This window comes from Mesoplodon bidens, assembly GCF_964165515.1.
Source record: "Mesoplodon bidens genome assembly, chromosome: 3".
Lineage (NCBI taxonomy): Eukaryota > Metazoa > Chordata > Mammalia > Artiodactyla > Ziphiidae > Mesoplodon > Mesoplodon bidens.
Window position 1 is genome coordinate 104,144,478 of NC_138178.1, and position 26,795 is coordinate 104,171,272.

The 26,795-nt window shown below is 45.1% G+C and overlaps 3 protein-coding genes across 5 annotated transcripts in view; 1 reads left to right on the forward strand and 2 right to left on the reverse strand.

The window, feature by feature from the left end:
• The window catches only part of LOC308614060 (apoptotic chromatin condensation inducer in the nucleus-like), a gene marked incomplete at its 3' end in the record, with an annotated part of 19,502 nt that extends 3,988 nt beyond the window's left edge, over positions 1 to 15,514 (reverse strand). Inside the window, exons 1-7 of the mRNA XM_081228271.1 lie at positions 15,141 to 15,514; positions 13,673 to 13,738; positions 11,349 to 11,460; positions 10,807 to 10,926; positions 2,947 to 3,035; positions 542 to 1,801; positions 3 to 39 (exon numbers count right to left, since the gene is read on the reverse strand). Of these exons, the coding sequence (XP_081084397.1) occupies positions 3 to 39; positions 542 to 1,801; positions 2,947 to 3,035; positions 10,807 to 10,926; positions 11,349 to 11,460; positions 13,673 to 13,738; positions 15,141 to 15,452 (1,996 nt within the window). The 5' untranslated portion in view covers positions 15,453 to 15,514. The remainder of the gene's footprint in view (positions 1 to 2; positions 40 to 541; positions 1,802 to 2,946; positions 3,036 to 10,806; positions 10,927 to 11,348; positions 11,461 to 13,672; positions 13,739 to 15,140) is intronic.
• On the forward strand, positions 15,257 to 18,368 carry LOC308613401 (uncharacterized protein C14orf119 homolog). 3 transcript variants are annotated; one of them, XM_081226870.1, is made up of 3 exons: positions 15,706 to 15,788; positions 16,611 to 16,776; positions 17,206 to 18,368. In XM_081226870.1, exon 3 carries the CDS (start codon positions 17,207 to 17,209, stop codon positions 17,633 to 17,635), a length of 429 nt encoding a protein of 142 aa, XP_081082996.1. In that variant the 5' UTR covers positions 15,706 to 15,788; positions 16,611 to 16,776; position 17,206; the 3' UTR covers positions 17,636 to 18,368. The 3 variants fall into 3 exon arrangements, with proteins under 3 accessions (XP_081082997.1, XP_081082995.1, XP_081082996.1); XM_081226871.1 differs by lacking the exons at positions 15,706 to 15,788; positions 16,611 to 16,776 and adding an exon at positions 15,257 to 15,325; XM_081226869.1 differs by lacking the exon at positions 16,611 to 16,776 and having other exon boundaries at positions 15,678 to 15,788.
• Positions 17,713 to 24,126, reverse strand: CIROP (ciliated left-right organizer metallopeptidase; the record flags this gene model as incomplete). The annotated part of the gene is given in 21 exon segments (XM_081228272.1): positions 17,713 to 17,724; positions 18,619 to 18,748; positions 19,606 to 19,780; positions 19,980 to 20,046; positions 20,049 to 20,095; positions 20,583 to 20,730; positions 20,733 to 20,858; positions 20,964 to 20,990; positions 20,994 to 21,060; positions 21,129 to 21,198; positions 21,370 to 21,511; positions 21,515 to 21,699; positions 21,702 to 21,742; positions 21,885 to 21,913; positions 21,917 to 21,973; positions 22,177 to 22,299; positions 22,980 to 23,123; positions 23,350 to 23,401; positions 23,493 to 23,586; positions 23,711 to 23,943; positions 23,945 to 24,126. Coding segments are annotated over 21 exon segments (2,151 nt in total).
• Between the last annotated feature and the right edge of the window lie 2,669 nt (positions 24,127 to 26,795).

A 26,795-nucleotide genomic window follows, 5' to 3' on the forward strand; every position in this document is an offset into this window, starting at 1 on the left:
GCTGGTGCTGCTGTCCCTGGAGACTCCAGGGCTCAAAGACTAAAGAAATGAAACACATTAGGCAAATTATTTTATATGCCATATATTCAGTAGATGACTGAGTTTTCCAACTTAATACTTTGGATCTTTTTATTCAAAGATTTTATTTAAATCTTTCCCTAGGTTTATTCCTGTTTGACTTAGTGACCTCCCTGACTTCCTAGATTACTCAACAAATTGTTTATTAACTCCCAACTAGGTGCTGGGTACTGGGATACACACATAAAAAGGCATGTCCATACTCTCAAGAAGTTTATAGTCTAGCAGAGGAAATGGGTATGGATTCAGCTTTCTTTGCAATCAAAGGGAATCAAATTGAAAAAGGACCCAACTTAGGAATCAATGAGTTGAAAGTGAGACTTCGAAGTGAGAAGAAAGTAATCACTGAACTGGGAACTTAAAGGAAGCTTTTCTGCTGGAAATCATGATAGGTTCTCCAGGGGTTGAAAAACACTGCAGTACAGACAGAACATTAATGCACCCAGGATTCTCCCACACTTACTTTTCTGCTGTTGCTTGATGCTGAACGGGAACGGGAACGGGAACGGGAACGGGACCTGGATTCTGATGTTGACCTGGAGCCCATCTTGGGTCTACCACGAGGGTTGGAATGAGTACCTGCCTGAGATACATCTCTCTGCTTGGATCTTGGAGGTGAATGAGACGGAGAGCCTGAGCTGTCAGGAGAGCGAGATCTTGATCTAGAACTGGAGGATGAAGATGAGGAGGATCGGCTAGAGGATGAGTCAGCTGACCGTTTCAATCTGTGGCTTGGGACAAGGGTATGAGAAGCCCTCCTGCCTTCCTTCTGTTCCAAAGATTCCTCCGTGATCCCTTTGGCCAGTGTGAATTCCTCGATTTTTAGAGGGAGTGGTTGAGCTGATTTTTCTGATTCAGTTTCAAGACCCTTCTGGGTTGAGGATTCAGCTTGTGTGCTTTTCTGAACTAGAGGCAGGACACTCTCCTCTGGCACTTTCTCTACTGGAGATTCTACTTTGGTGTCTGCAGGGCTTGATAAAGGAGACAGACCTCCCACCAACTGCACAGTATGCTGAGACAGTAAGAGCTCCCTGGCCTCAGCATCTGTATTAGGAGGAGACAACTGAATGAGGACAGGAGGAGCTGGGCCTTCCATGGGTTCTATTTCTTCTTCACTCTGGAGTTGTGTATTAGGTGGTGGAGAAGATGCTTCCTTGGTAAGTAAAGGTGGGGGAGTCTCCTCCTCACTGGCAGTTTGCTCTGGTTGTAGCACAACAGGGGCCTTCTCCAGATCTTCAGTCAATCGAGGAGGGGAAGGGGACTTGGATTTTTCCTCCAAGCTTTTTGAAGGTTTTATTTCTCTTTCTTCTTCCTCAAGGGGAGAAGCTGTTTTCATCTCTTTCTCCTGCTGATGTCTGGCCAGATGACTTCTTCTGGCCTCTTCCTGGGACCTTGTAACTCTCCCTCCTCTCTCTATCCCCTCCTGTTCCTGGGATCTTATAGTTTGCGGTCTCTCATCCATTACCTCCTCCACTTTTACACTGGGCATCTCTTCCCCCTCTTCTTCCTTAAACTGTTTCAGGACTGGTGCATCCCTAGATTTTTGTCCCTCATCATCATCTTCCTCGTCTTCCTCCTCTTCTTCCTCTTCCTCGTCCTCTTCTTCTTCCTCCTCAGTTTTCAAATTTCGATCTGCTCTGAGCCTCAGATTTCTGGAAGGTGTTTCTTGATCCTCTTCCTCCTCAGCAGCCTGGCTGCACTCAGAGAGTTTAGCTGCTCTTGCCTGAAAGAAAAAATATTTAATTGTTCCAAGTATATTTGCCCACTATCAACAGAGAAAAAGTATCTCACAAGACATACACATGACAAAGAAACTCAATGATATATACTTTCAGCAACACAGAAAACAAATGTGACAAGAGACACGTGTGACTAGTATGGCCTCTTACAGGTATTAAAACAGACTGACCAAAAGGAATAAGGAAACTACTAGTATTTCATTTGTTAGCTTCAAGCTTTAAAAATATAGGGCTTCCCTGGTGGCGCAGTGGTTGAGAGTCTGCCTGCCGATGCAGGGGACATGGGTCTGTGCCCCGGTCCGGGAAGATCTCACATGCCGCGGAGCGGCTAGGCCCGTGAGCCATGGCTGCTGAGCCTGAGCGTCTGGAGCCTGTGCTCCGCAACGGGAGAGGCCACAGCGTCTGGAGCCTGTGCTCCGCAACGGGAGAGGCCACAGCAGTGAGAGGCCCACATACCAGGGGGAAAAAAAAAAAAAAAAATATATATATATATATATATATATATATATATAAACTGAACATCTAGAAAGGGGGTGGGGGGGTGGGGCGGGACTGACCTATTATCAATAAATGTGATTATTTTGATCATCTTTGGGGTATATTTAATTTTTTCCCATTGTTTCTTTTCCACAGTTGTAATTACACTATACATATACTTTTATATACTGTTCACTTAACACTGTATCATACAGCTTTAAGGTTTTAATTGAATAATGAATTATATCTTTTCTAATAACGTGCTGCCTTAGGAATACAGACCAGCCTGCTAACTTTTCACAGTTTTTTTTTTAATATATTCGTTTAGAAATTTGAAGGCCAGGGACTTCCCTGGCAGTCCAGGGGTTAAGACACCACACTTCCAAATGCAGGGGGTGTGGGTGCAATCCCTGGTCAGGGAACTAAGATCCCACATGCTCACAGCATGGCCAAAAAAAGAAATCCAAAGGCCAGAGCAGATATAAATTAGAAAACCAAAAACAAGAAAAATGATTATGAAGAGAAAGAAGATGACTGTACAGAAAGCTAGAGAGATACCAACTCTGAAATAGTTTGAGGAAAAAGAGGAGGAGGAGATATCCAAGGCATTACCCAAAGAGGTGAAGGATGCTTTCAGAGGTAACTGAGTTACCTGTCTGACTCTGGATGATCGTCTTTCTCCTTTCCTTGGTTTCTCATCATCAGATTCACCTTTCTCTTCAGAAATAGAGGCGCTTTTTCCTATCAAATGAAAGAAAACCAAGTCAGACTCGTAACATGAACATTCATTCAAGACTGCTTTCTAAAATTCAATCGATCAAAGCATATGAGCGGCTCAATACATATCTGTATTAATCTCTCTGACTTCTATGTGGAAGAAAAGACTATATAAAGCCCTAAGGGTCAGGATCATGTTGATAATTCCTGCTATGCACATCTGGAATGTTTTTAATATCGCAAAGCCAATTCACGTATTATAAATAATTCAAATAAATGTAAAATAACTACCAGGGGCTTCAAATTGTCTAGCACAAAGTACATTTATTTCTGTAAAATGTTTTGTCAGTGAATCAAAGCCCAAGACGTCACTGTGTTCAGTGTCCATTTTTTTGGACTGCCTATTGCCACCACTAGTTTTGACCAAAACATCATGATTAATATACCAGGTTGTAAAACAATAATCTCATGATATAAGTAATTAAGAGAAAAGATTTTCAGGGCTCAGGGCTTCAGAAATGGGCCCTCTCAATTATGTTTTTTTTTTTTTTTACGTGGGCCTCTCACTGCTGTGGCCTACTCCCGTTGTGGAGCACAGGCTCCAGACGTGCAGGCTCAGCTGCCATGGCTCATGGGCCCAGCCGCTCCGCGGCATGTGGGATCCTCCTGGTCCGGGGCACGAACCCGTGTCCCCTGCATCGGCAGGCGGACTCTCAACCACTGCGCCACCAGGGAAGCCCAATTATGTTTTACATATGGAGCTCAAGGTGAGATTATTTTAAAGAAAAATAAGCTCTACTATTAAAAGAAAGCTTGTGGACTTCCCTGGCAGTTCAGTGGTTAAGACTCCATGCTTACACTGCAGGGGGCACAGGTTGGTCATTCCAAATAACAACTCCATGTAAAACTGGAAAAAATTTTCTCTTACATTCCATGAAGGAAGGTAACTGTGGGTAAATCACTTAAATAATTTGGGTCTCAGTGTCTTGACTGAGATAATGGAGGGGATGGACTGGAAGATCTCTACGTTTCCTACCAGTATTAAAATGTTACACAGAGTAGCAATGCAAATATTGATGTGAACCAGTTTAGAAAACAGCCTAAAGATAATTATATTTCAGATACGTACAATACAGTACAAAAGGTTTAAATGATCCACAAAAACCTGTGCTACCCTAACAGTATTTAAACTAGTGCAAATAAAGCAGATGGTGTGAGCTCTAATCCAAGGTCTTCTCTCTTATTTCTTTATTCCAGCAATCTAAACTAAACTAGTCTCTGCTTCTGTAACTAAAAGAAAAGAAACTTACAAAATGAACTAGAAGTCTGCACATATTTCATAAAACTTTATTCCATGATCACTTGATTAAAAGGGTCTTTGAATATATACCATTTCATATCTGGGTTAGAGAATAAAGATTTGCATTACAGGTGTATGTACAGGAACTAGGGTTAGGATATTCAGTGACAGGTCAGATTCTTCAGCAAAGATTTAAAAAGTAATCTGTAAGATATTAATAAATAATGTGGTACCTATAATAATCAATAACTTCATAATTAAATGACCTGGAATAGGTTAAATTACAAAATGAGGAAAACCAAAAGAAAACCTTTTCCATGAACTTCAGGAAAATCTCCTTGGCATGTGTCAAAATAAGGGAAAGAAGCTGACTTATTGTAGTTTAACAAAAAAGAAAAAAAAAGGCAGAGGGTGGAGGGAGAGATGAACAGGCAGAGCAAAGAGGAGTTTTAGGGCAGTGAAAATGCCCTGGTATGATATTCTAATGATGGATACATGTCATTATACATTTGTCCAAACCCACAGAATGTACAACATCAAGAATGAACCCTAAGGTAAACTATAGACTTTGGGTGATTATGATGAGTCAGTGTATGTTCACCCATTGTAAAAAATGTACCACTCTGGTGCAGGATGTTGATATTAAGAGAGGCTATGCATACGTGGGGGCAGAGGGCTTATGAGAAATCTCTGTACCTTTACGATTTTGCTGTGAACCTAAAACTGCTCTAAAAAAATAATGTCTTAAAAAAAAAACACTATCCAGATGCTCAAGAATTTAAAAAAAAAAAAAAAAAGAAGAGGCTTCCCTGGTGGTGCAGTGGTTAAGAATCCACTTGCCAGGGCTTCCCTGGTGGCACAGTGATTGAGAGTCCGCCTGCCGATGCAGGGGACACAGGTTCGTGCCCCGGTCCGGGAAGATCCCACATGCCGCGGAGCGGGTGGGCCCGTGAGCCATGGCCGCTGAGCCTGCACGTCCAGAGCCTGTGCTCCGCAATGGGAGAGGCCACAACAGTGAGAGGCCCGCGTACTGCAAAAAAAAAAAAAAAAAAAAGAATCCACTTGCCAATGCAGGGGACAAGGGTTTGCGCCCTGGTTGGGGAAGATCCCACATGCCGCGGAGCAACTAAGCCCATGCGCCACAACTACTGAGCCTGCGCTCTAGAGCCTGTGAACCACAACTACTGAGCCCATTTGCCTGGAGCCCGTGCTCCGCAACAAGAGAAGCCACCGCAATGAGCACACGCACCACAACAATGAGTAGCCCCCACTCGCCGCAACTAGAGAAAGCCTGTGCGCCATAACTAGAGAAAGCCTGCGTGCAGCAACAAAGACCCAACGCAGCCAAAAATAAATAAAATAACTTAAAAAAAAAAAAAGAAGAAAAAGTTAACCAGGTTGGAGGGAAGGTAAAGATTTGAAAATTGCAGATATCTTAAGCTTATAAATAGGCAAAGACTGGAAAATTATATAGCAAAATATCAACTGTGGTTATTTTCGTTTGTGGGACTTCTGATGATTAAAAAACCTGTTTAAAGGGCCTATATGGGAAAAGAATCTAAAAAATAGTGGATATATATGTATAAGTGATTCACTTTACTGTACACCTGAAACTAACGCAACATTGTAAATCAACTATACGCCAATAAAAATTTAAAAAAATTAGGGAATTCCCTGGTGGTCTATTGGTAAGGACTCGGTGCTTTCACTGCTGGGGCCCAGGTTCGATCCCTGGTAGGGGAACTAAGATCCCACGAGCTGCACAGCGCAGCCAAATAAAACAAACGAAAACCTGTTTTTTCCAGTTTTTCCAAAAATTTTCTAATGAATACACACTACTTTTTGTAATAAGAAAACAAACAGTTTTAAAACGATAAAATCCTATACCCTGGAGGGAAAACCTACAGGAGAGATTCTCTGATACGCCTCAAATACTATGAACAGTTAAAATTCACAGGCCTAGCCAACCCAAGTACTTGCTTTTACCACTGCAAGTTCTATGTAAGAAACATTCTCTTCGTTGTTTATTTTCAACTTAAAAGCAAGCCTTACAAGCACATATACCAAAGATGCTTTGCAGTGAATAACAAAGCACGTATATGCTCTGAATAAATAAATGTGTTTTTAAGGGGGGAAAAAAGGCATGTACAAAGTTTACCAGAGACAAATGCGCTAAACAGATCAAATAAGAGTTCTGGAGCTGTGATTTTAAAATTAGGTATGCACAAGCAAACAGCCTTTATCTCCATCAATTATAAACTGTATGCTATTCTATTAGATCATAATGTTATTTTGATACTGTAAAACTGCAATGACAGGATTCTAGATGATCCCTTCTCTGGAAGCACATGCCTAAAAAGTCATCAAATAGATGTGGGAAAAATGGGAAGGGCTGGTCAGAAAGTTCTGGACATCACTGTTTTGCAAAGAAAATGACAACTGGAGGGGAACCTCAGACATGAAAACAAGAGCCTAGTAAGCAATACAAAATATAAGAAAGAGATGAGGAATTTCTTCCAGCTCCTTGTAAGGAGCTGATGTGATGCAGACAAGGTTCTGGGAAAGGTGCCATCTTCTATTATGTGCACATGGCCACATGAGCGTCTTCAGCCAGATGTTAATAATATGTGCAGAAACTGAGCACCTTTAGCAAAGAGTGGTACAAATACTGGTAACAGGTTAATAAATGTGTTTCAGGAGTTAAAAAGCAAGTCAGGGTGAACGTAAGATTTCTAAGACTCCAAAGCCAGAAGCCTTCAGGAGAGCAAAGGCAGTATAGAATGTATTAAAGTGAAGAATGGGGCCTTCCCTGGTGGTCCAGTGGTTAAGACTCTGCGCTCCCCCAACGTAGGGGGCACAGGTTCGATCCCTGATCAGAGGATCCCGGATGCTGCACAGCTTGGCAAAAAACAAACAAACAAACAAACAAAAAACTAAACTGAAGAATGTTTAAGGGTCATAGAGGAAGGTAGTTTCTTCATCCTGGAAAACAAATCCCTGGGCAGGATTTGCAGGATCCAGGTTAGGTAGCTACAGATATCAGTGGAAAGCCTGTGGCCAGAGGGTATCCTTGGTTATGAATAAGCAGCAGAAATTAAGAGAATGGAGACCTGGCAATGATGTCAACCCTAAATCTGACTCATGTTAGCTGTATAAGTAACTTACCTAACATTTCTTTATGATCTCAGCATCCAGATTTAACACAAGAACAGGAATGAGGGCTAAATGCTCTGTAAGCTAAAGGCTGGCTAAGATCCCCTGGGGCTATACCTTTGTTAATCAATCTGTATTCTGAATATCCATTTTTTAATGTTTTTGTATTTTTCCTCCTAATTTTCCCAGAGTGGGCTCTTTTTGGAAAAATTAACTGAAGATAATAAGGACTGTTGTATACCCAGTCATGATCTAGGAGGCAACTTCTGACTATGGAGGGTGAATACTGACTCCCAACATCCTAGAAAAATCTGAAGAAAGTGATGGAAAGATAAGAAGTCAAGAAGGAGAGCCAGGCAGGATTTTATTTTATTTATTTTTTTGGGGTTTTTTTTTTTTTTTTTTTTTTTTGCGGTACTGGGGCCTCTCACTGTTGTGGCCTCTCCCGTTGCGGAGCACAGGCTCCGGGCGCGCAGGCCCAGCGGCCATGGCTCATGGGCCCAGCCGCTCCGCGGCATGTGGGATCCTCCCGGACTGGGGCACGAACCCACGTCCCCTGCATCGGCAGGCGGACTCTCAACCACTGCGCCACCAGGGAAGCCCCAGGCAGGATTTTATAAACCAATCTTTCCTTCCTATTTGGGAGTGTGACTACAGCACATTAACGCGAGGTTGCTGGCATATAATAAGCCAAAGATCTTGATTAACTATAATGCTGAAAAACTATTCTTTCATTTAGTCATTCATAAACTGAGCTGATCAACAGAACTACCAGGGGACTTTTAAAAAATGTAAGGTCTCAGGACATACATTCTTTGAGATTCTTGGGGCAGGGCCCAGGAATTCATATTCTTAAAAAAAATAATATCCAGGGGCTTCCCTGGTGGCGCAGCAGTTAAGAATCCACCTGCCAATGCAGGGGACACGGGTTCGAGCCCTGGTCCGGGAAGATCCCACATGCTGCAGAGCAACTAAGCCCATGAGCCACAACTACTGAGCCTGTGCTCTAGAGCCCGCGAGCCACAACTACTGAAGCCCACACGCCTAGAGCCCATGCTCCACAAGAGAAGCCACTGCAATGAGAAGCCTGCGCACTGCAACAAAGAGTAGCCCCCGCTCGCTGCAACTAGAGAAAGCCTGCGCGCAGCAACGAGGACCCAACGCAGCCAAAATAAATAAATAAATTTAAAAAAATCCTCAGGTGCCACTATTGATTACCAAAATATGTTACTAGGAACCTTACTTTAATCAAAATCTTACTAAATAAGGAACCCCAAACATCCAAAGCTGACAAATAAGCTGGAAGCCTAATAGTTTATGAGCCTATGGCAGACTGACACTGTACACCTGAAAAAAATCTAATTTCTGGGTAAGCTCCAGGCATTACTATCGATCCAACCAAGCACTGCTAGAACTCCAAACTACCACTCCATTTAGGACCTTGACCAAATTTTATGCCACATCTGTTACGAAATTCACATTCTAGCCAAGATCAGAGGTAGGAAAGTTTATGGATAGAGTGCACCGAAGAGGACACACAGCAATTGTTTGTTGTATTCTACAATTTACTACATTCATTTCTTACTTATTTTTCACCTCTTTCTTTTCACCTGTTTTTTTTCCCCTCCTCCATCAATTACAGCCATAGGCATTGTCCTGCTGAAGACACAAAGCACTTAAGAGACTACTGGCCACCTTCCTCACTCTAAATCTTTGCTTTTGAAACCTTGTATCTATTTCAGGACATTCCTCATTTTCACTTCAAGTTACATTTAGAACAGAGAGAGGCTCTCTCTTTTTCAAGAGTTCCTTATCAAATCATATTGCTATCAAGAATTTTCAGTGGTTCCCCCATTACCTTTAAAATTAAATATCACCTTCCTTCCTACCTCTGTGCCTTTGTTCCTTCCTAAAAATACCCTCTTGTCTTCTCTGTGCCAACTCAAATCCTACGTATTTCTAAGGCTCACTCAAATCCTACACCTCCTTCATGAGGCTCTCTCTAATCCTCAGAGAATTTTTACTCTTTGGAATTCCAGTGGTATGTGTGTCCGTACTACTTGTATGTCACTTAAAACATACCATCTTCCATTGTTAGTTTTATGTGCAGTTGTCTTCTCTTTCCCTAACAGATTTTACAATGTGCTGACTCCCCACATACTCTAGCACAGAGACATGTATACAGCAGGAATTCTATACATAATTTTTTGGCTTATTTTTATTTGAGAAGCAACACTGACAACTAATTTATAAAAGAGTTTTCCCCTTCCACCTGGCTTTACAATCAGGGAAAAAAAGAGTGCTAAGAGCAAAATGGATCAATTGGTGGTTTGCTGTTTTTATTTTGAAGAGAAAAGAGATCTCTAAAAGAAATTATTTCTCTCCCATCATTAAATATCTCCTAAAAATCTGCTTTCCGGAAAGAGTTCTATATTAACCAGAAGAGCTAGCAACTTCTATACATTCTAGAAGTATTAAATATGGAGTGATCACCTCCCCCATGACCACTAACATTAATAATCATTCAAAATACTTGTTAATTCACACACTGGTTTACTTTATCTATCTACTATTCACATGTCTTATATGCATGTTCCCCTAAAGGCATACTGTTTTGACAGGTAGTTCCCAGAAGACAAAGGCTGCATTTACAGACTTTTGCTTGAGATACTATGCAAAAGTGGGTGCTTAATATTTTTTTAAATATGAAAAAATTAATTTTACCTGAACCAATTCCACACACTGGGTTTGAGCTCCCTGTAATATGCTCAAATAATACTCTGCACTGCCTCTCACAGTACACAGCATAACTCCAGTTAATTATATAATAATTTGTTTAATGTCCATCTCCTCACTAGACTGTATGTTTCATTATGACAGAGACTTATCTTTTCCTCTACTATATTCCTGGTGCCTAGCACATGCCTGGCATACAACAGGCAAGTTTTTACTTGTAAAAACTTGTTGAATGAATTAATAAACTGCAGATGTCCATTTGGGGGGATGACTGGATGTGTAACACACAATATATACAATTGGTGAAGAGATGAAAAAGAGTTGTGACTGCTGCTAAATTCAGAGGCAGAGGAAATTAGAGAGGTATACAGATGAGAAGAAAAATCAGACTGCCTCATAAAATACTCTGAGAGGTCAACACAACATAGAGGTGAACGCAGACTTCGAAAAGGACATAATTTCCATAAAAAACAGATGTCAAATAACACTGTCACAGAATTGCCCTGGGACTTTAATGGAGGCTTAGCATGAAAGGAGGTGTAACTACCTCCCCCCACCAACTACGCAGGATTGACAAAACAGCGCAGTGGGGAGGGAGATACGTACTGGGTGAATGTCTGCTGAGCTCCAGCTCTGGTCTCTCCAGGCTGCTCTGAAAGTCAGGAGGCAGCAGGGAAGCCACTCCCTCGGGATGGATCATCTCGTCCTCCGACTCAGCTGAAGCTTCTGCAAAGTACAGATTGGGTCGGGGCAGGGAGGGAGTGAAGGGCTCAGCATGTGGGAATATGTAGAGGAGTGAAGGAGGTCAGGCAAAGTCACGGATACAGAGTATATACTAAAAAGAGCACTGTACACAGAGAAAAACTCCCTCAGATAAGGCTCTAGTTCATCTAAAGGGTAGCTTAATTTACTTATAACTCTTCCTGTTGGCAGGAATCCTCTTCTAGTCAAGACAGTGAAATTAAGTGTCTTCTTCCCTGACAAAAGGTAAATAGTAACTCACTTGGCTCCATAAACTACCAAAGCAAATAACTGGCAGTCTCAGCCTGACTTATATTCCTGAAACTGCCTAGTGAAACAGGCCCATCTACTCAGTGAAAGGAATAAGCAGGAAGAACTCCTTGTAAGAAGTGACAGTCTGGGCTTACCTTCAAGTTCTGCAGCTTCTCGAGCTTCACGTTCCAGACGCTGCCTAAGCAGCTCCTGCTGCTTTTCCAGATACTGCTTTATGAAACTGTTCTGGCTCATTTCCTCGCCAATCTGTGTAGAAGACATGGAAAAAGATAGTCTAGGAAAACAAACCAGGAAAAGGCAAGGTACAAAATTCCATGGAGCAAAGGAATGCCCCTTATATTTGGACCCAAGAAAGATACGGAAAATGTTGGAGGGCGCTTTTCTAAGCTACTCCTAAGTTGAGGACCAAAATATATAGCCCTACGATTCACAAAAGATGGCAAAGAGGAACTGCACACATAATATTTTATTTTAAATATTCAGTTCCCAGCCAAAGAGTGATACACAAATAATTTAAAAAATAAAAATTCCTATAAAATTATGCCTTTTAGTCTAAATTTTTAGATAATCTAAATTATATAAAGATAATCTAAATTTTCCTTTTAATAATATCAAAAACTGAAGGGAAAAAAAGACTAGTTCAGGGCTTCCCTGGTGGCGCAGTGGTTGAGAGTCTGCCTGCCGATGCAGGGGACACGGGTTCGTGCCCCGCTCCGGGAAGATCCCACATGTCGCGGAGTGGCTGGGCCCGTGAGCCATGGCCGCTAAGCCTGCGCGTCCGGAGCCTGTGCTCCACAACGGAGAGGCCACAACAGTGAGAGGCCCGCGTACAGCAAAAAAAAAAAAAAACCCTAGCTCATACCAATTCATCTTTTGTTCACACAAAAGATCAACCTCCACCTATCCAGGAAACATTTTGTTAAACATCTCCAAAATTCAACTACCAGACTTAAAAGCCTGAAAGCAAGAGACTAAGAAAAGGGATTCAGCATTTAGACCGAGTTCTAACTCCATTTTCTTTGGGTGAGAAGAAATCTTTGGTAACAATTTTTAAAATCCAGGAGCTTAATCCCTTTTCCCATTTTTTTCTGCAACACAGACTCCCATGTCACTCTTCTGCCCTTCAACTTTCTCTTCACAAGTCCTCTTCCCAAGAAGCTTCTTGTTTAGCAAGTCCTATTAGAACTCCAGAAAAAGGAAAAAATCTGAATAAATACTTTCTATGTCATTAGTCATCTTTCCTAAGCGTAGTAAATGTTTTTTTTTCCTTAAAATAGAGATGAGTCTCTTGGTAGTCAGTGGACACTGATGAAGCGTGGGTTGCAAGTATTAGAGAACGTATGTATTTGTTGCAAAAAACCTATGTTAATAAAAGCAAAACTTCAAAGTTGCAAATGTAATCGGCAAAAGGAATAGAATGGTAAAGTGATTAACTCACGCAGTTTCTTATGCTTGTTAAAATACTTAACTAAACCTCTGTAAGCTAGTTAGATTACACTTTAAGCTTCATGAGCTAATAACAAGGGAGTAGGAAAGCTCTCTTGTTTTTCCACTGTATCTTGGGACTTCATCTAGTACTGGAGCTGCACACCACTGCACTAACAAAGACCTGGATTTTTCCTTTAAGTGCATGACACGATAGAGCGAGGGGATGTTAAAAGCTGAAAAGAATCTTAGGAGACCACACAGCCTAAGACTTTTTTTTTTAACTGGGAATGATTTCTTCCAAAGAAATCTTATGCAGAAACTCAATATTCAAAGCAGACAGAAGCAGATCTAATCTAGTTTAAGAGGGGAATGTGAACCCCTGCTCATTTGGGAAGAAATTTTCTCTAGGAAGCCTCCAAAAGCAGCTCCACAAGATCCCAACAGAGTAGTTATAAAACTATGGATCTAGTCCAACCCTTTCTCATCTTACACACAGGGAAACTGAGGAAGCCAAGGCCTCCAAAAGTTAAGTTTCTTGCTCAAAGTAACAGCAATTAATGACGTTTAGGAGTAACTGCATAGTTAATATTAAAACTAGTGATGGTGGATGATTTCCAAAGGACTGAATTCTTGGAAAATCTATGTCAACACAAGAATTCTTCTTGATCAGCAAGTATTTTCCTATACTGCCCTGTTGATTGTCTACTCATATCTACATTCAAAGACATCAACTACTTTTTCCAAATTGATGTCAAACAAATGCCTTCAGATCCTTGTACTCCACTTAATCAACTAGAGCCACATCTTTCTGCACACACCATTTCAAGAATCAGAAGTTAACTAACAGCTCTTCTGATTCGTGAATTCTTTATTAGAATTCAAAATCCTAGTATGAAAACATTTTCAACCCAGGGAACTGAGGAAAATATTGATGAAAAATCAAGCATCAAATATACAACATCATGTCCTTCCATGTCTCCGTGCATCCAAAGAGCACCCCCCACCCCTTCTAGTTAACCTTCTTTCTTACCTGGGAATTTGGCTGGAATGCAGCATGGGGTGTTGAGTGTTTCTGTAAATTTTCTAGCATTAGAGCCTGGTATAGAGAAGGGCAAAAGTCAGAAACCAGGAGGAAAAAAACAAAAAAACCCTCCCCCCAATCTCTTCATCAAAGGCAATGACTAACCGTACACACTTAAACTGTACTCCTTTTCCAGGGCCCTAAAAGCCCTTTACTAATTCTGTCCTCATTTGTCTAAAGAAGACCCTTAAAGGTAGCCATGGTTACTGCTCCCAAATGTACAGATGTAAAATGCAGGCATATTGGGAAAATCTGGCTATGCAATAAAATCAGTGACAGTGACAGAACCAGTACTACAATCCCTATTATCTTCTGCACTTCTGACTAGTGTCCCTTCTAAATCTGGCCCTTCACTTCAAATATTCAAACCAGGTTCAAATACATGAAACCAACATGGTTTTGGCCTGACCGAATTCCTTGGTCAGTTACCCAGGACTAGATCTACTTGAATGAACTTGTATCGTTTCCAAAAGAGTGGCACCTAGATTTACCAAATTTATAAAAATTTCAGAGGAGGCTACAGAACAAAATGACCACAGACTCTATAAACTGTGTTCTGATCCAATCCCTCCACACAGGGAACTGTCAGCTTCAGTGTAAGCAACGGTTTGCCAACTTAACCCTTGAGCCAACCCAGCCCGAATCTGTACTACTCTTCACGTATCCTAACTAACCCTAATTAAAACCAAGAAATCCTCACCTTCCCTCTGCTTACACCAAACCTATACACACCAATCCATCCATCTACCTCTCGACAATCCCACCCTAATCTACTCAAACCGATTCAAAACCCCAACATATACCAGCCCGCCTCACCACTCTCATCAATATTCACCAAACTCTTATCCACCAGAACTGCTTCTGGACGCCCTATAAATTATACACCCCTCCCTAACTAACCAAGTCCCTTCAGATCAAGGTTTCTCTTCATCTCACCTCCTAATCTAATCAAGCAGACATTTTTGCCCTACCCCAATTCTATTCTTTGCGATACCGATATCAACCCCTCATCCCCTCGGTCCAACTATACACCTAACTCCGACCTAGCCCATCTCGCCCCCCTCAGGCCAGCAACGCCGGTGGTTGTAGTGGGATTTAACTCCTTCTGCAGCGCATGCGCCGAAACCACAGACACAAACAAGGAGGGGGTGGGGGAGGAGGAAGGAGCTTAAGACACTCCGGGAGAGTAGCGCGCACCCTCCCATTTTGGGATCGCGCCGCTACCGTTAAGGCGGGAACCAGCGCTATTTCCACTCCAGCGCGAGCCTCCCCAACCACCGTGCGCGCGGATCGGAGGCTGGCGCTGGCGGCCTGAGCGAGCTCGCGCCGAGCTCGGACACTGCGCCTGCGCCGCGGCAGAGACTCGGCTCTACCGGGTCAGCTCCCCTCCGACACCCCGGCAACGCCGTCTCCTCACCCCTTTGAGCCGCTTGACCAGGGCACTCTTCTGCCCGCTCTTGGCTAGGCCTCGCTGCTCCAGTGCGGCCTTCAGGTCGGTCACCCGCAGCGCCTGAAGAGGCTTCCCGTCCAGAGTCACCTCCTCCAGCTCCGCCATCTTGCGTGAGGTACTCGGGTCCGTCCCGACGGCTTCGGGCATCTTCGGTAATTTCCGCCAACGCCCTTCGAACGTACCGAGTTGGCCCCGCCCACTTCCATAGTCAACCCCTCGATTACCACTCAGAACTCCCCGGGTTCCTCCGGAAATGCTCGGGTGTTTCCGTCTCCACATCGGCACCAATTGGTTCTTTCCATCCTCCTAGTCGCTCCCCCTACCTCATCCTGCTTTCAGAGCTCGGTTCTCTTCGTCTTACCGAGGCTTTGAATCGAATCTGTTCGGAAGCTCTCGACTCTGGCATAACCATAATCGGAATTATTCGGCTATCTCCGGACCTAAGGCTGAGACGCTGTGGCGCTTGGGTGTTTGGGGCCGGTCCGGGACCGGAAGTGCGTGGGCTTCCCGGCTGGCCCTCCTTAGGGTTTTTAGGAAACCTGGAAGCGGCGGTGATAGTGGGAGTCTAAACCCTCTTGTGACGGTCTCCGGGTGCCCTGTGAGAGGAAAGGGGAGGTAAGCGGGGTAGAAGTACCTCCCTGGGCCGGGTCAGACTCGGTGTTTACGGGCTACTCTTAGTAGGGCAAGTCTCCCGCTCCCCTACGGAAACAGCTGCCGCCTCCCATCCTCCGAATCCCCGCCACTCCCATCTAAGGCTACGTTGCTCTTTGGGACCACGGAATGCCAGGCTCCGTGGCCTCCAAAGTGGCAAGTGGCAGCATCGTGTCTTTCGACCCAGCCTGTGAATTAATTCGTGATAATTGAACTTGAGCTTGCCGTGGAAGCCATGTCGCAAGACTCGGGGAAAGTTAGCCCTTTCCCCGAGTAAGGGAATAAAATTCCTTTAGGAGGAATTGCTTCTTGTAGGGCCACTGTGAAAAGGCAACCTCGGCTGGACCGTTTTGGTACTGAACTGATGTTAATTGCTTCGGGGTTCCTTTCTTTGTCACCACAAATACTCCAACTTAGAGCAGAAGAAACACAAACAGTAAAATAGGTCGTAAACAAGTAGTTTGTTTTCCTTGTTAGAGATTCAAACTGTGGGATTTGAAAACTGTTCAAGTTGGCTGACCTTCCAGTTGCATTAGTGATGCGAATCAATGGCAAGTCATCAATAGGGATTACATTAAACATGAAGGAAAATTGTTCAGACATGAATTGTCACACAGCTACAACAGTATAACAGTTGTTAGATCCCTGAGCCAACAAACCAACTAGACTGTTTTTTTCAGTACTGAATAAACACTTGGCTTCTTCTGTTTTTCTTACTTTGTTATCTTATTTTGGACAAGGCACCTTCACTAACTCTGCTCTTTAATTTTTCCTGGTGCTTTACAGGAAATAAAAGAAAATAATGGAGTTATGAAGTTCTTGGCATATTTCAGAGGCTACATGCACATTGCGGAGAAGGCTCTTTCGTCATATATGATGTTTTCCCTTTCTTTTTTTTCCTTCTGTTGATAGCTCTGGAATGATTAGCATCTAGGCCCTGACCAGCTGCTTGGTAAATTTTAAAATGTGTACCTTTTTTTCATTTTAGGGATGACGTGTTGGACCAATATTAATCGTTAGTTTTTTTCCTTTACTGAATCTGGAACATAGAATTAGGTGGCAAAGAATGAACAAGGAATACTTCGGATATTTTTGGATTGTTTATAAGAATGATGGAGGGAGGCAGTGGTTGGGAAGGGTAATGGGTTTGAAAACGAGAGAGGAAGGTTGGCAAATAATGAAATGAGGTTATTCTTGAGTACCTTGTCTAAGTTGGATGATAACCTAAATAAAGGACCCTGTTGTTTTTCTGTAAACCAAATTGGTGAAAAGTAATTTTCTTTGTAGACATTGATTGAGTGTGATAAGATTCTGTGTTGTTGGGAAGCTGTATTTTGGTTGCTCTATCCAGAGAGTATATAACAGTGCTCTTATGTTTCAGGATGCCACTGGGATCATCTTCCTCTTCGATGCCGCTATCCTTCCCTTCTCCCTTACCCTCGGTACCAGACAATATTTCTAACTCTTCCCCTCCCCCAATGTCTTACATCACTTCCCAGGAGATGAAGTGTATTCTTCACTGGTTTGCCAGCTGGTCAGGTCCTCAGCGTGAACGGTTCCTACAGGACCTGGTAGCTAAGGCAGTACCGGGAAAATTGCAGCCACTGCTGGAAAGTCTGGAGCAACTTAGCGTGTCTGGAGCAAACCGACCACCTTGTATCTTTGAGTGCCAGCTACGTCTTTGGGATCAGTGGTTTCGAGGTTGGGCTGAGCAGGAGCGCAATGAATTTGTCAGGCAGCTGGAGGTCAGTGAGCCAGACTTCGTGGCAAAGTTTTACCAAGCAGTGGCTGCTACCGCTGGTAAAGACTGATAGGCCTTAAAATCAAAGAAGATAACCAGAGCTAATGGAGCTGAGGCCACAGCTTTACCATGAGAACTTCAAATGTATCACTTAAAGGCCTGGGGATGGTGTCCGATCAGCTGACTGAACTCGCTGACCAATACAGGCCTGGTGATTTCAACAGCCAGTCAACTGGACTCCTAGTGTAAATGTTTTCTATCTAAGCAAATCCAGATCAGCAGTCTGTCTCCTAGCTTACTTCTTTCCAAGAGACGTCAAACCCTCAAGAATTTAAAGATTTCTTTTACAACTATAACCGAAAGGAATCTACACATTATAACTCAAGCCTACTGCCGGCCCATAGGGGTATAAAGTAGAGCCCTTGTACTCCAGAAACGAGAGAAGGACCATAAAAGATAATGTTTTTATAATTTAGGTGGATTCAGATGGCTGCTTTCACCACTGTTACCAAATTCTGGCATAATTATGTGATATCCCAACTACTAGCTTTCCTAGTGATGATTTAGTAAAATTATGGAAAAATCAGGAGGTGGAGATAATTAGCTACTTCTTCCTCCACACTGATGTTTGTTTGAATACAAGTAGCAATGACTTTTTTCTAAAGTATATGTGACATCCTTGGAGCTGGTAGCAGATGTTCCTATTCTATAAGTTTGCTTTACAACAATATGAAAACAAGTGACATACTTTACAGGTTGAAGGGTTTATTTTTTGTATCAAAATAAAGAACAGATTTTCAGAACCATAAGTCTCTACCTTTTTTTCATTGCAAGGCTAGTGTAATGTTGATATACAGAGAAGGAGGCACTCTGAGAAAAGTAGAACTTAAGTATAGACAATAGATCGACTTTCCATCCAGTTTCTCCTAAGAAATCATCTCCGCCCTAACCTGTGTCATGCTCTGGGTAACATCACACCTCCCTCATTCCTCCAGCTGGGCCCCCTGTTGCACCTTGGGGCTCTAGTGAATGGTAAGAGGCAGAAGGTCCCACCTGAAGAGTAGCTCGTTTCTGATAGGCCATGGTTCCCAGTGCAACCACCAGGATAAGCAACATTAGGCAGAGTCCTATGGACAGACCGAGGTGGGTCATGGAAGGATTATGGTCCGAGGTAACTAGAAACCTAGGGATGTAGGGGTAATATTTGGCCTGGGATAATGCCTAGGCCTAGGAGGTGAAGTGCCCTACCTTTATTTTAATACCTAGAACTCATTCTTCATCCAAACAGTAAGCTGAACGGGAAATCAATAAGGGGATATAGAACCTGAAAGGAAGAAGAACAAGATCCAAGACTGCCAGCAACTTAAATTGTTGGAAAGAGGCCTAACTTGGCAGTGAGGGAAATGGCTTAGGGGAAGAGTTAAAGACTATAGTGTTTAGGTAAGTTGCCTGGTTAGTGCTTAAGAAAAGAAAGGGGGAATTCCCTGGCCGTCCAATGGTTAGGATTCTGCACTTCCACGACGGGGCCCAGGTTAGATCCACGGTCAGGGAACTAAGATCTCGCAGGCTGCACGGTGTGGCCAAAAAGAAAAAAAAAATTCATTAAAAAGAAAAGAAGGGGGCTTCCCTGGTGGCGCAGTGGTTGAGAGTCCGCCTGCCGATGCAGGGGACACGGGTTCGTGCCCCGGTCTGGGAAGATCCCACATGTCGCAGAGCGGCTGGGCCCGTGAGCCATGGCCGCTGAGCCTGCACGTCCGGAGGTGTGCTCTGCAACGGGAGAGGCCACAACAGTGAGAGGCCCCCGCGTACCGAAAAAAAAAAAAAGAAGGGGACTAGGAGCCCTATGTCCTAGAGATAGGTGAACTCTATTACTGCTGGGGAGAGAGGTGTCCCATGGTGATAAGCACCATGTTAGAGATCCTTGTTTTCTGAAATATTAACTCTGTACAGGACAGTGTAGGTATGAATGAGTGCTTAATATAATTTCAAATATCTGGATCCCAGGAATTTGAAAGAAAACTCCTTGGAATGTTATCTTACTTGCTGTATTCTATGGTGAAGGTGGCTCCTCCATAATATACTTCTAGAGGTTTCTTCTGGAGAGTCAGGGTCAGGGCCCTGTGCAGCATACCAACTGAAGGCCCTTGGCAGCCAGGGGATTTCCACATATGCACAGTGAAGACCAGACTGGTGGTAATCAAGAGACTGTGGAAATAGCATCAAATGGACGTTTGGATCTCTTAATGGAAGTATAGTCCCTGGAAGAGTATATCTCATGAAACAGGTGCAGGCTTGGGACTGGGATGAACAGAAGGTCTTTAGAGGAGGGTTATCAAGTGAAGGACTTGAACATTCTCCTTGGCCCACTGTATAAATCCTTACCCTGAACCATTGATTTACCTGCCAGTGCTCACCAGAGCCTTGTAGAACTGCTTCAGTTATCTCTTCGCCCTCTTCCTTCCCCAGGGAGTGGCCTGGGGGGGCCCAGCTAATCCTAAAGACAGCTGAAATAATAGGTCAGGTTGAAAGACTTACAGGTGGGTAAGTAATATTGATAGCATCGGTACCTTCATTTGTCTAACAGAGCCAACCCCGGGGACAGAAGAGGTGGCCATTGTTCCCAGGTATCTGCAAGGAAATATGTAGCAGGGTATAGTTATAGCCTCAGTCACCTGCTCAAGCCTTCCTTCTAAGGAAAATGTACATTCTAAATCAGATTCATGGACTCAGTAGGGTACTTAGTAAAAAATAAATGAACATCAATAAAGAAGCTACAGGGATATATTGTACAGCACAAGGTATAGAGCCAATATTTTATAATAACTTTAAATGGAATATAATCTATAAAAATATTGAATCACTATGTTGCACACCTGAAACTAATATAATATTGTAAATCAACCATACTCCAATAATAATAAAAAATTTAATGAACATCAAAACACATTGGATGGTACTACCATAAGAGCACTTCCAAACTTTTTGCCAGTATGCTACAGCTATTCCACTTCTGATACCCACCTGAATAGCCTTTCCTGGAAAGCATGGGACCCAGGGTGATCTCTCCACCTGCACCTTGTACACTCCCCTCTCTGTGCACTGATGAAAGTAGCAGTGGCCAGGGGGGTTGCTTCCTTGAAATGTGGGATCTGAGAGGGATGCATGATCTTGTCCCCAGGAAGCAGCTGTGAAGTGAGGTTGGCAAGGAAGCAACAACTATGGGGATGGTAGATCTCCCCACGGGGATTCTCCGCCCCAGGTGGGAATCCATTTTCCTTCCTCCAGCATTCACTCTGAAGGGCAGGGCAGAAGGTAGAATAGTGTTTGTCCAGATGCCTTAGAAGGAGACTCCTCTCCAGCCCCACTCGGTTTCATTCCCCATTCTCTAGTCTACCCACCCCATTGGCCAAGAGCTGATACCTGCATCAGCCTTCCAGCATGAGGTCTGAGGAGCAGCTTCCCTTGTCCAGGTGCAGGTAGTGGCATCCCAGTCCGCTGTGTGTACTGGATGGTAGAGTGACACTAGGATCACTGACAGCTGTGCAGCCCCTCAGCACACACACCTGCTAGTACAGAAGAAGTCTGAGGTGCCATTTCCACAGGTGGTCACCAGGCCAAATTCCAGGCCAGACCCTGCTTGAGAGATAGAAGAGCCCTCAGAAGAAATGAAGCCCCCAGACCCGTCAGGGCCAGCCATGCTCACAGCTTCAATTACACTTTAGCAGCAGATAATCCAACTTCTCTCACTCCCCACCAGCTGACTCGGGTCATGAGTGCCCTCTGCAATTCTCCCTTATTTCTCACCCCAGCCCCACAACAGCTCCTCTGCAGTGCTGTGGTTGACCTGGTACCAGCCCGAGTCTTTGAAGGCAGCAAGAGTGATTGGATCAAGCCGAGTGCACTGGGCGCCATCGTAGGTAGCAGTCATGATACAGTTCTGGAGTAGTCAGGCCTCCCAGTGTGAAGACAAAGGGCCCCTTGGGAGGAGATATCTGGTGCCACCTGACCGTTCCCTCTTCCTTCCATCACCCCAAGTTGTTCTCATCCTCATTTCTTCTTCCAAGGGAGCACCCAGTGAAACCCCTAGCAGTCCCAAGTGTTTGGCCAGGCTGTGGTAAGAAGCAGCTGTCCCTACTCATCTCGCCTTGTCACTTGTTGACTTGTAGAACAGTTCTCGCTGAGTATAGAAAGGGGAGAAGGCATCTGAGGAGAGGGAGACCTCAGAAGGGTGAGGAAGAGTTGAAAGGAAGGAGCTGGTGAGAGAACAGTGGTTCCTTCTGGTTGACGCTGTGAGGAGACATTGCCCTCATTCCTTTCATTTACTGCTGGGTCCTGAAGGGCAATCCCTCTACTTCTCGAATTGCTGTCCAGAGAATCCCAGGGCATGGACCAGTTCATGGAGTGTGGCCTGAGGACAAATGATTGCAGACTGAAGGGGACCGCAGCAGGACGGACTGCACTCTCTCGCCCCTCTGCCCAATCAGCTCTTCTGAGAGCTGGAGGCACCTTCTATTCCACACTGAGGAGGTCCTTCCACTTCACGGGAAGCTGAGTGACCTGTGCTCCCTCCCCAACCTGTTTGCTTCTTCCTATTCATCATGCAGCAGTCACCATGACCATGTCACTGTGGCTGGGGCTGGGGCTGGTGAGATGGGCACAGAAGACAATCGTACCAGCAAGGGGCCTGTCTTCTGAGTCCAGCTGGCAGCAGGCAGCGTAGGCTATGATAGAGGGCTGTGGACGGGCCAGGACAAGGTGAGGGCGGAAAGGAGGGGACTGGGGTAACGCAGAAGTCTTCCTGAAAATGGAGGCCCAGGAAACTTGGCAGGGGTGGTACCAAGGGATGGCTTGAAGGTTTTTCAGCCCCCAACCAAACTTCATCAGCATGCCCCAAGTTACCCCAAATGAGCACAATTTTTGGGGGGGGCGGGCTGTGCCACGCGGCTTGTGGGATTTTATTTATCTATTTTTAAATCTTTTATTTATTTAACTTTATTTTTGGCTGTTTTGGGTCTTCGTTGCTGCACAGGCTTTCTCTAATTGCGGTGAGCGGGGGCTACTCTTCGTCCCGGCGCGCGGGCTTCTCATTGCGGTGGCTTCTCTTGCTGCAGAGCACAGGCTCTAGGCACGCAGGCTTCAGTAGTTGTGGCGCATGGGCTCAGTAGTTGTGGCTCGCGGGCTCTAGAGCACAGGCTCAGTAGTTGTGGCGTACGGGCTGAGTTGCTCTGCGGCATGTGGGATCTTCCTGGACAGGGATCAAACCTGTGTCCCCTGCGTTGGCAGGCAGATTCTTAACCGCTGCGCCACCAGGGAAGTCCGATTTAATAAAAACTGCTTGTATGCTCCCTACCCTTTCCCATGACATTTAAGATTGAGAAGCAGAGATGGGCAAAGGAATTTGATTTGAACCTCACCTCTTGGTGGTACTTGGAAGTGTGGGCAACCCACACATACAGGAGAAAATCAGTGTTTTGGACCCCAGACCCACCTGGCTGGATTAGCTGTGAGGGTTCCTGCTCTGGCCACAAGGCACAACCACGGAGATGGGCGTCAGGGACGTGACAGCGAGTGAAATGTCACATCTGGCTTAGTGGACGGTTAGAATAGGGAGTCTTCTCCCCTGCTCTCCTCCAGTCTCTGATTTAATAAATTGTCAGGGGGAGACGGGGTTCAGGGATCTGCACTGTTAAGAAGCACATTAAGTAATTCTGATGCTGGTGGTCTTGTAGAGATCTAGGCAAGCTAGAGATCTTCAGATCCCCAAATCTACTAAGTCATTCTCACCTTGGCCCCCAAGCAACTCTGTCCTTGGTATCCTGGTTTCAAGAGGCTGCACCTGGCAAGAATGAATACCTGTAGGTGAGCTGGAGACATTTCTGGGTATCCCTGAAGAGGTATTGTATACACTCTCAATGACATGAACTCACCTGTGGTAGTTTGGGGTGTCTGGGTCTCCCCAGACAGCATGGCAGTACTGTGCAGGGTCTCGACGCAGAAGCAGGGCTCCTTGCCTTGGAGGGGCTTAACAAGACGAGAGATCAGTTTCACCTCAACATCCTGGACGTCAGTTTCTTTTCTGTGTGGTCTTGCCGCACTAGCCCTCTCTGCCCCTCAGTCCTCCCGAGCCCTCTGCTCTCCCTCTCACCTGCTAGGACACCCTCGAGCCGCTGAGCAGCCTCTCTCCCTGCCACCAGGGCTTGGGATCCCCCTCTCACCCTGCCTCCCTCAGGACCCCAAGCTCCCTCTGATACAGGATCTCCGATATGGCAGGTTTGGATTCGGAGGGGTTGAGGATCCTGGGAGCCAGGGAGGGTGAGGGAGGAAGAGCAGAAATTTGGGGGAAGTTGGGAGAAAGGGGGCCTGAGAAAGCTCAAACGTCTGTGTCTTGTCATGTAGACACCAGCTTGTGGCAGCCCCCAGGGGGAGCAGCGGCAGCAGCAATGTCTTGCAAACATCTGTCCATAGGCTGCCCTGCATCCAGCCTTCTGCCCCCTCTTTCCCCGCCTTACTTATTTCTGGCTTTCCTCTCTTGACCATCTCTCTCCAAATCTCCTCCGCCATGCTTGTGTTATTTTGTCAATATTTGAGTGTTGTTGAGTAAATCTATAGTTCCTGCCAAGAGGTCCGATGTGAACTACTACAAGGGCCAAAGCTGCAGCCCCCCACCTCTCCTTCCTGGGGTGCCAGAAGTAGAGAGCTGGAGGGGGGCAGTATTCATTCCTGAGGCCTCAACTGACCTTTCCAAAGAGAAGCCTGCCTCATCCATGAAGGAACTCTCCTATCCCTCTTCCATCTCAGCCTAATTCTTCTGCCATTCTGAGTGGACAACCTTGGAACCGTCTCAGAACTAAAAAACTGGTGTTAACATAATGGTGTGTGTGTGGGCGGGGCATTCTTTGCTTCACAGGTGCCTGCCTATCTCATTGGAGGTGGACAAACAAGGCTTTTGCACTCCACTAGCCCCCATGTCAGAACTGGGTGAACTCTAAACTGCAAGGCTTTTAGGCATCTCTTCCACCTGTGTAGGGCACTTAGGCGCTCACCATTTAAACACGTGTGGGTTGGCTAACACCTCCTGTGAGAGGCTCTTGTGTTAGCTCATTCTGTGAGGCTTCACAGAAGCCGCTTATAGGCACGTCAGGAGAAGTCAACTCTGAAAATTGACATTCATAGAAGATGTTCAAAGATGTTCTGACCAAGCTCTTAGAACACCCTTTGTTTTCTCTGCTCATGCTGCGTTTTCACATCCTCTTTCCCCTGCCTGGATACCCTCCTTCCCTGCCTGTCTGGCTAATTCCTACCTTCCCTGTGATTACACACCGGCCAGAGGCGGGAGGGGCCTCTCCCTTGCCTCCTAGCTTGTCATCTTCTGCTGTAACTGTAGCTCCGAGGCTCCCCCTCCACATCCCACAGTCCCTCAAGCCTGTTTCCCACCCATCTTTGTATCCATGGCACTCAGCACAGCCCAGAGGGCCTACTCACCAGTTTGTGGGTGAAGGAACAGAGCTTAACCCCATTATTTAGCTTTTGAAGATGCCAGTCAGGGGTGAAGTGACATAAGGGAACAGAGCTCGTTAGTGATGGACAAGGACTAGGGTGTAGAGGACTGCTGACCTCCAGGGGGCGGGGAGCGTTGGGAGGGCTGGGTTTTATGCTTTTACACACTAGGGCTGTGGCTGGAGCTACCCCTTGTAAGGGAGGCCTCCAAACTCTGGAGACAAACCAACTCTGCTACTTTGTATCAGTGTAACTTGGGCCCAATGCCTCAGCGTTCCCACTTGCAAAGGGGGCTGACGGTATTTACCTGATAGGGTTGTTATGAGAAAGTGAAGATTTGTAAAGTGCCAAGAACAGTGTCTAGACCATGGTAAATACTAAGTCAAGAGGATGTATTCCACAGACACTTTCAACTCAGTGAGGAATTATGCTGCTCTTACCAACGTGTGTTAGAGGACATACTAAGAGGACTTTTATTCTTTTTCTAAGACAAACCCAGTCTTTTTCTCCAAGTCTCAGAGTCTTTTTTTTTTTTTTCCTGGCTGGGCCGGCCCAGTCTGGGGAAAACCCTCCGGGTCAGGGCTTGCCCAAGGGATTGGAGGTCTGTGAGGCTCTCTTGAGGTTTTCTGGGCCCCATCCTCCACCTCTCTTAATGCTTCGCTGCCCCCTTGTGGCCTCACTGGGATAGGGCATGCCCCTGCCCGGGTAGGGGTTCATCCTAACTTCACACCAGCTTGCAGAACTTCAGACCTTCTAGCAAGCAGAAGCACAAGAAACACCTCATGTTCCTTTGGCTGGAATACCTCTTTCCTGTCTTTGCCAGGCAAATCCTTCCTCATCTTTCGAGATCCAGCTGAGAGGTTTATCTGCCTGCTGAGATTTTTCTTTACTCCCCCCAGGCAGAGTTTGCATATCCTCTGTTCTCCGAGAGCATTTCTTTCACATCTTTGAAGTAGCACTTATTACGTTCTCCTGACATTTAAAAAAAATAAATTTGTTTATTTATTTAATTTTTTTGTTGTGTTGGGTCTTCGTTGCTGCGAGCGGGCTTTCTCTAGTTGCGGCGAGTGGGGGCTACTCTTCCTTGCGGTGTGTGGGCTTCTCATTGCTGTGGCTTCTCTTGTTGTGGAGCACAGGCTCTAGGCACGCGGGCTTCAGTAGTTGCAGCACGTGGGCTCAGTAGTTGTGGCTCACAGGCTCTAGAGCGCAGGCTCAGTAGTTGTGGCGCACGGGCTTAGTTGCTCCGTGGCATGTGGGATCTTCCTGGACCAGGGCTCGAACCCGTGTCCCCTGCATTGGGAGGTGGATTCTTAACCACTGTGCCACCAGGGAAGTCCCTGACATTTATTTTTGTGCTTGTTTCCCTACCAGACCATGGGCAGGGGCTGAGTCTGATTCATCTCTGCCTCTCAGAAGAAATATGAAGTAGGTACAGAGGGATAACAGAGGTGAGAAGATGGAGAAGAGTGCAATGAGGCAAAGAGAGGGGGAGGATAACAATGATGGTATCGAGCCCAGACATTGTTCCAAGCACTTTAGACTCAGGTAATTCTTTTGACAGCCTTATGAGGTAGGTGTTATTATTACCCCATTTTTACAAGCGAGGCAACGTGGGCAGGCAGTATACGTGGGATATGAGCCCACGTCGATAGGCTCCTGGGCACAGGCTTTAACCCACCATGCAATAGTGCTTTTCAAGTGCCCAGTGTGGAGGAGAAATAAAGTGCTGAGAG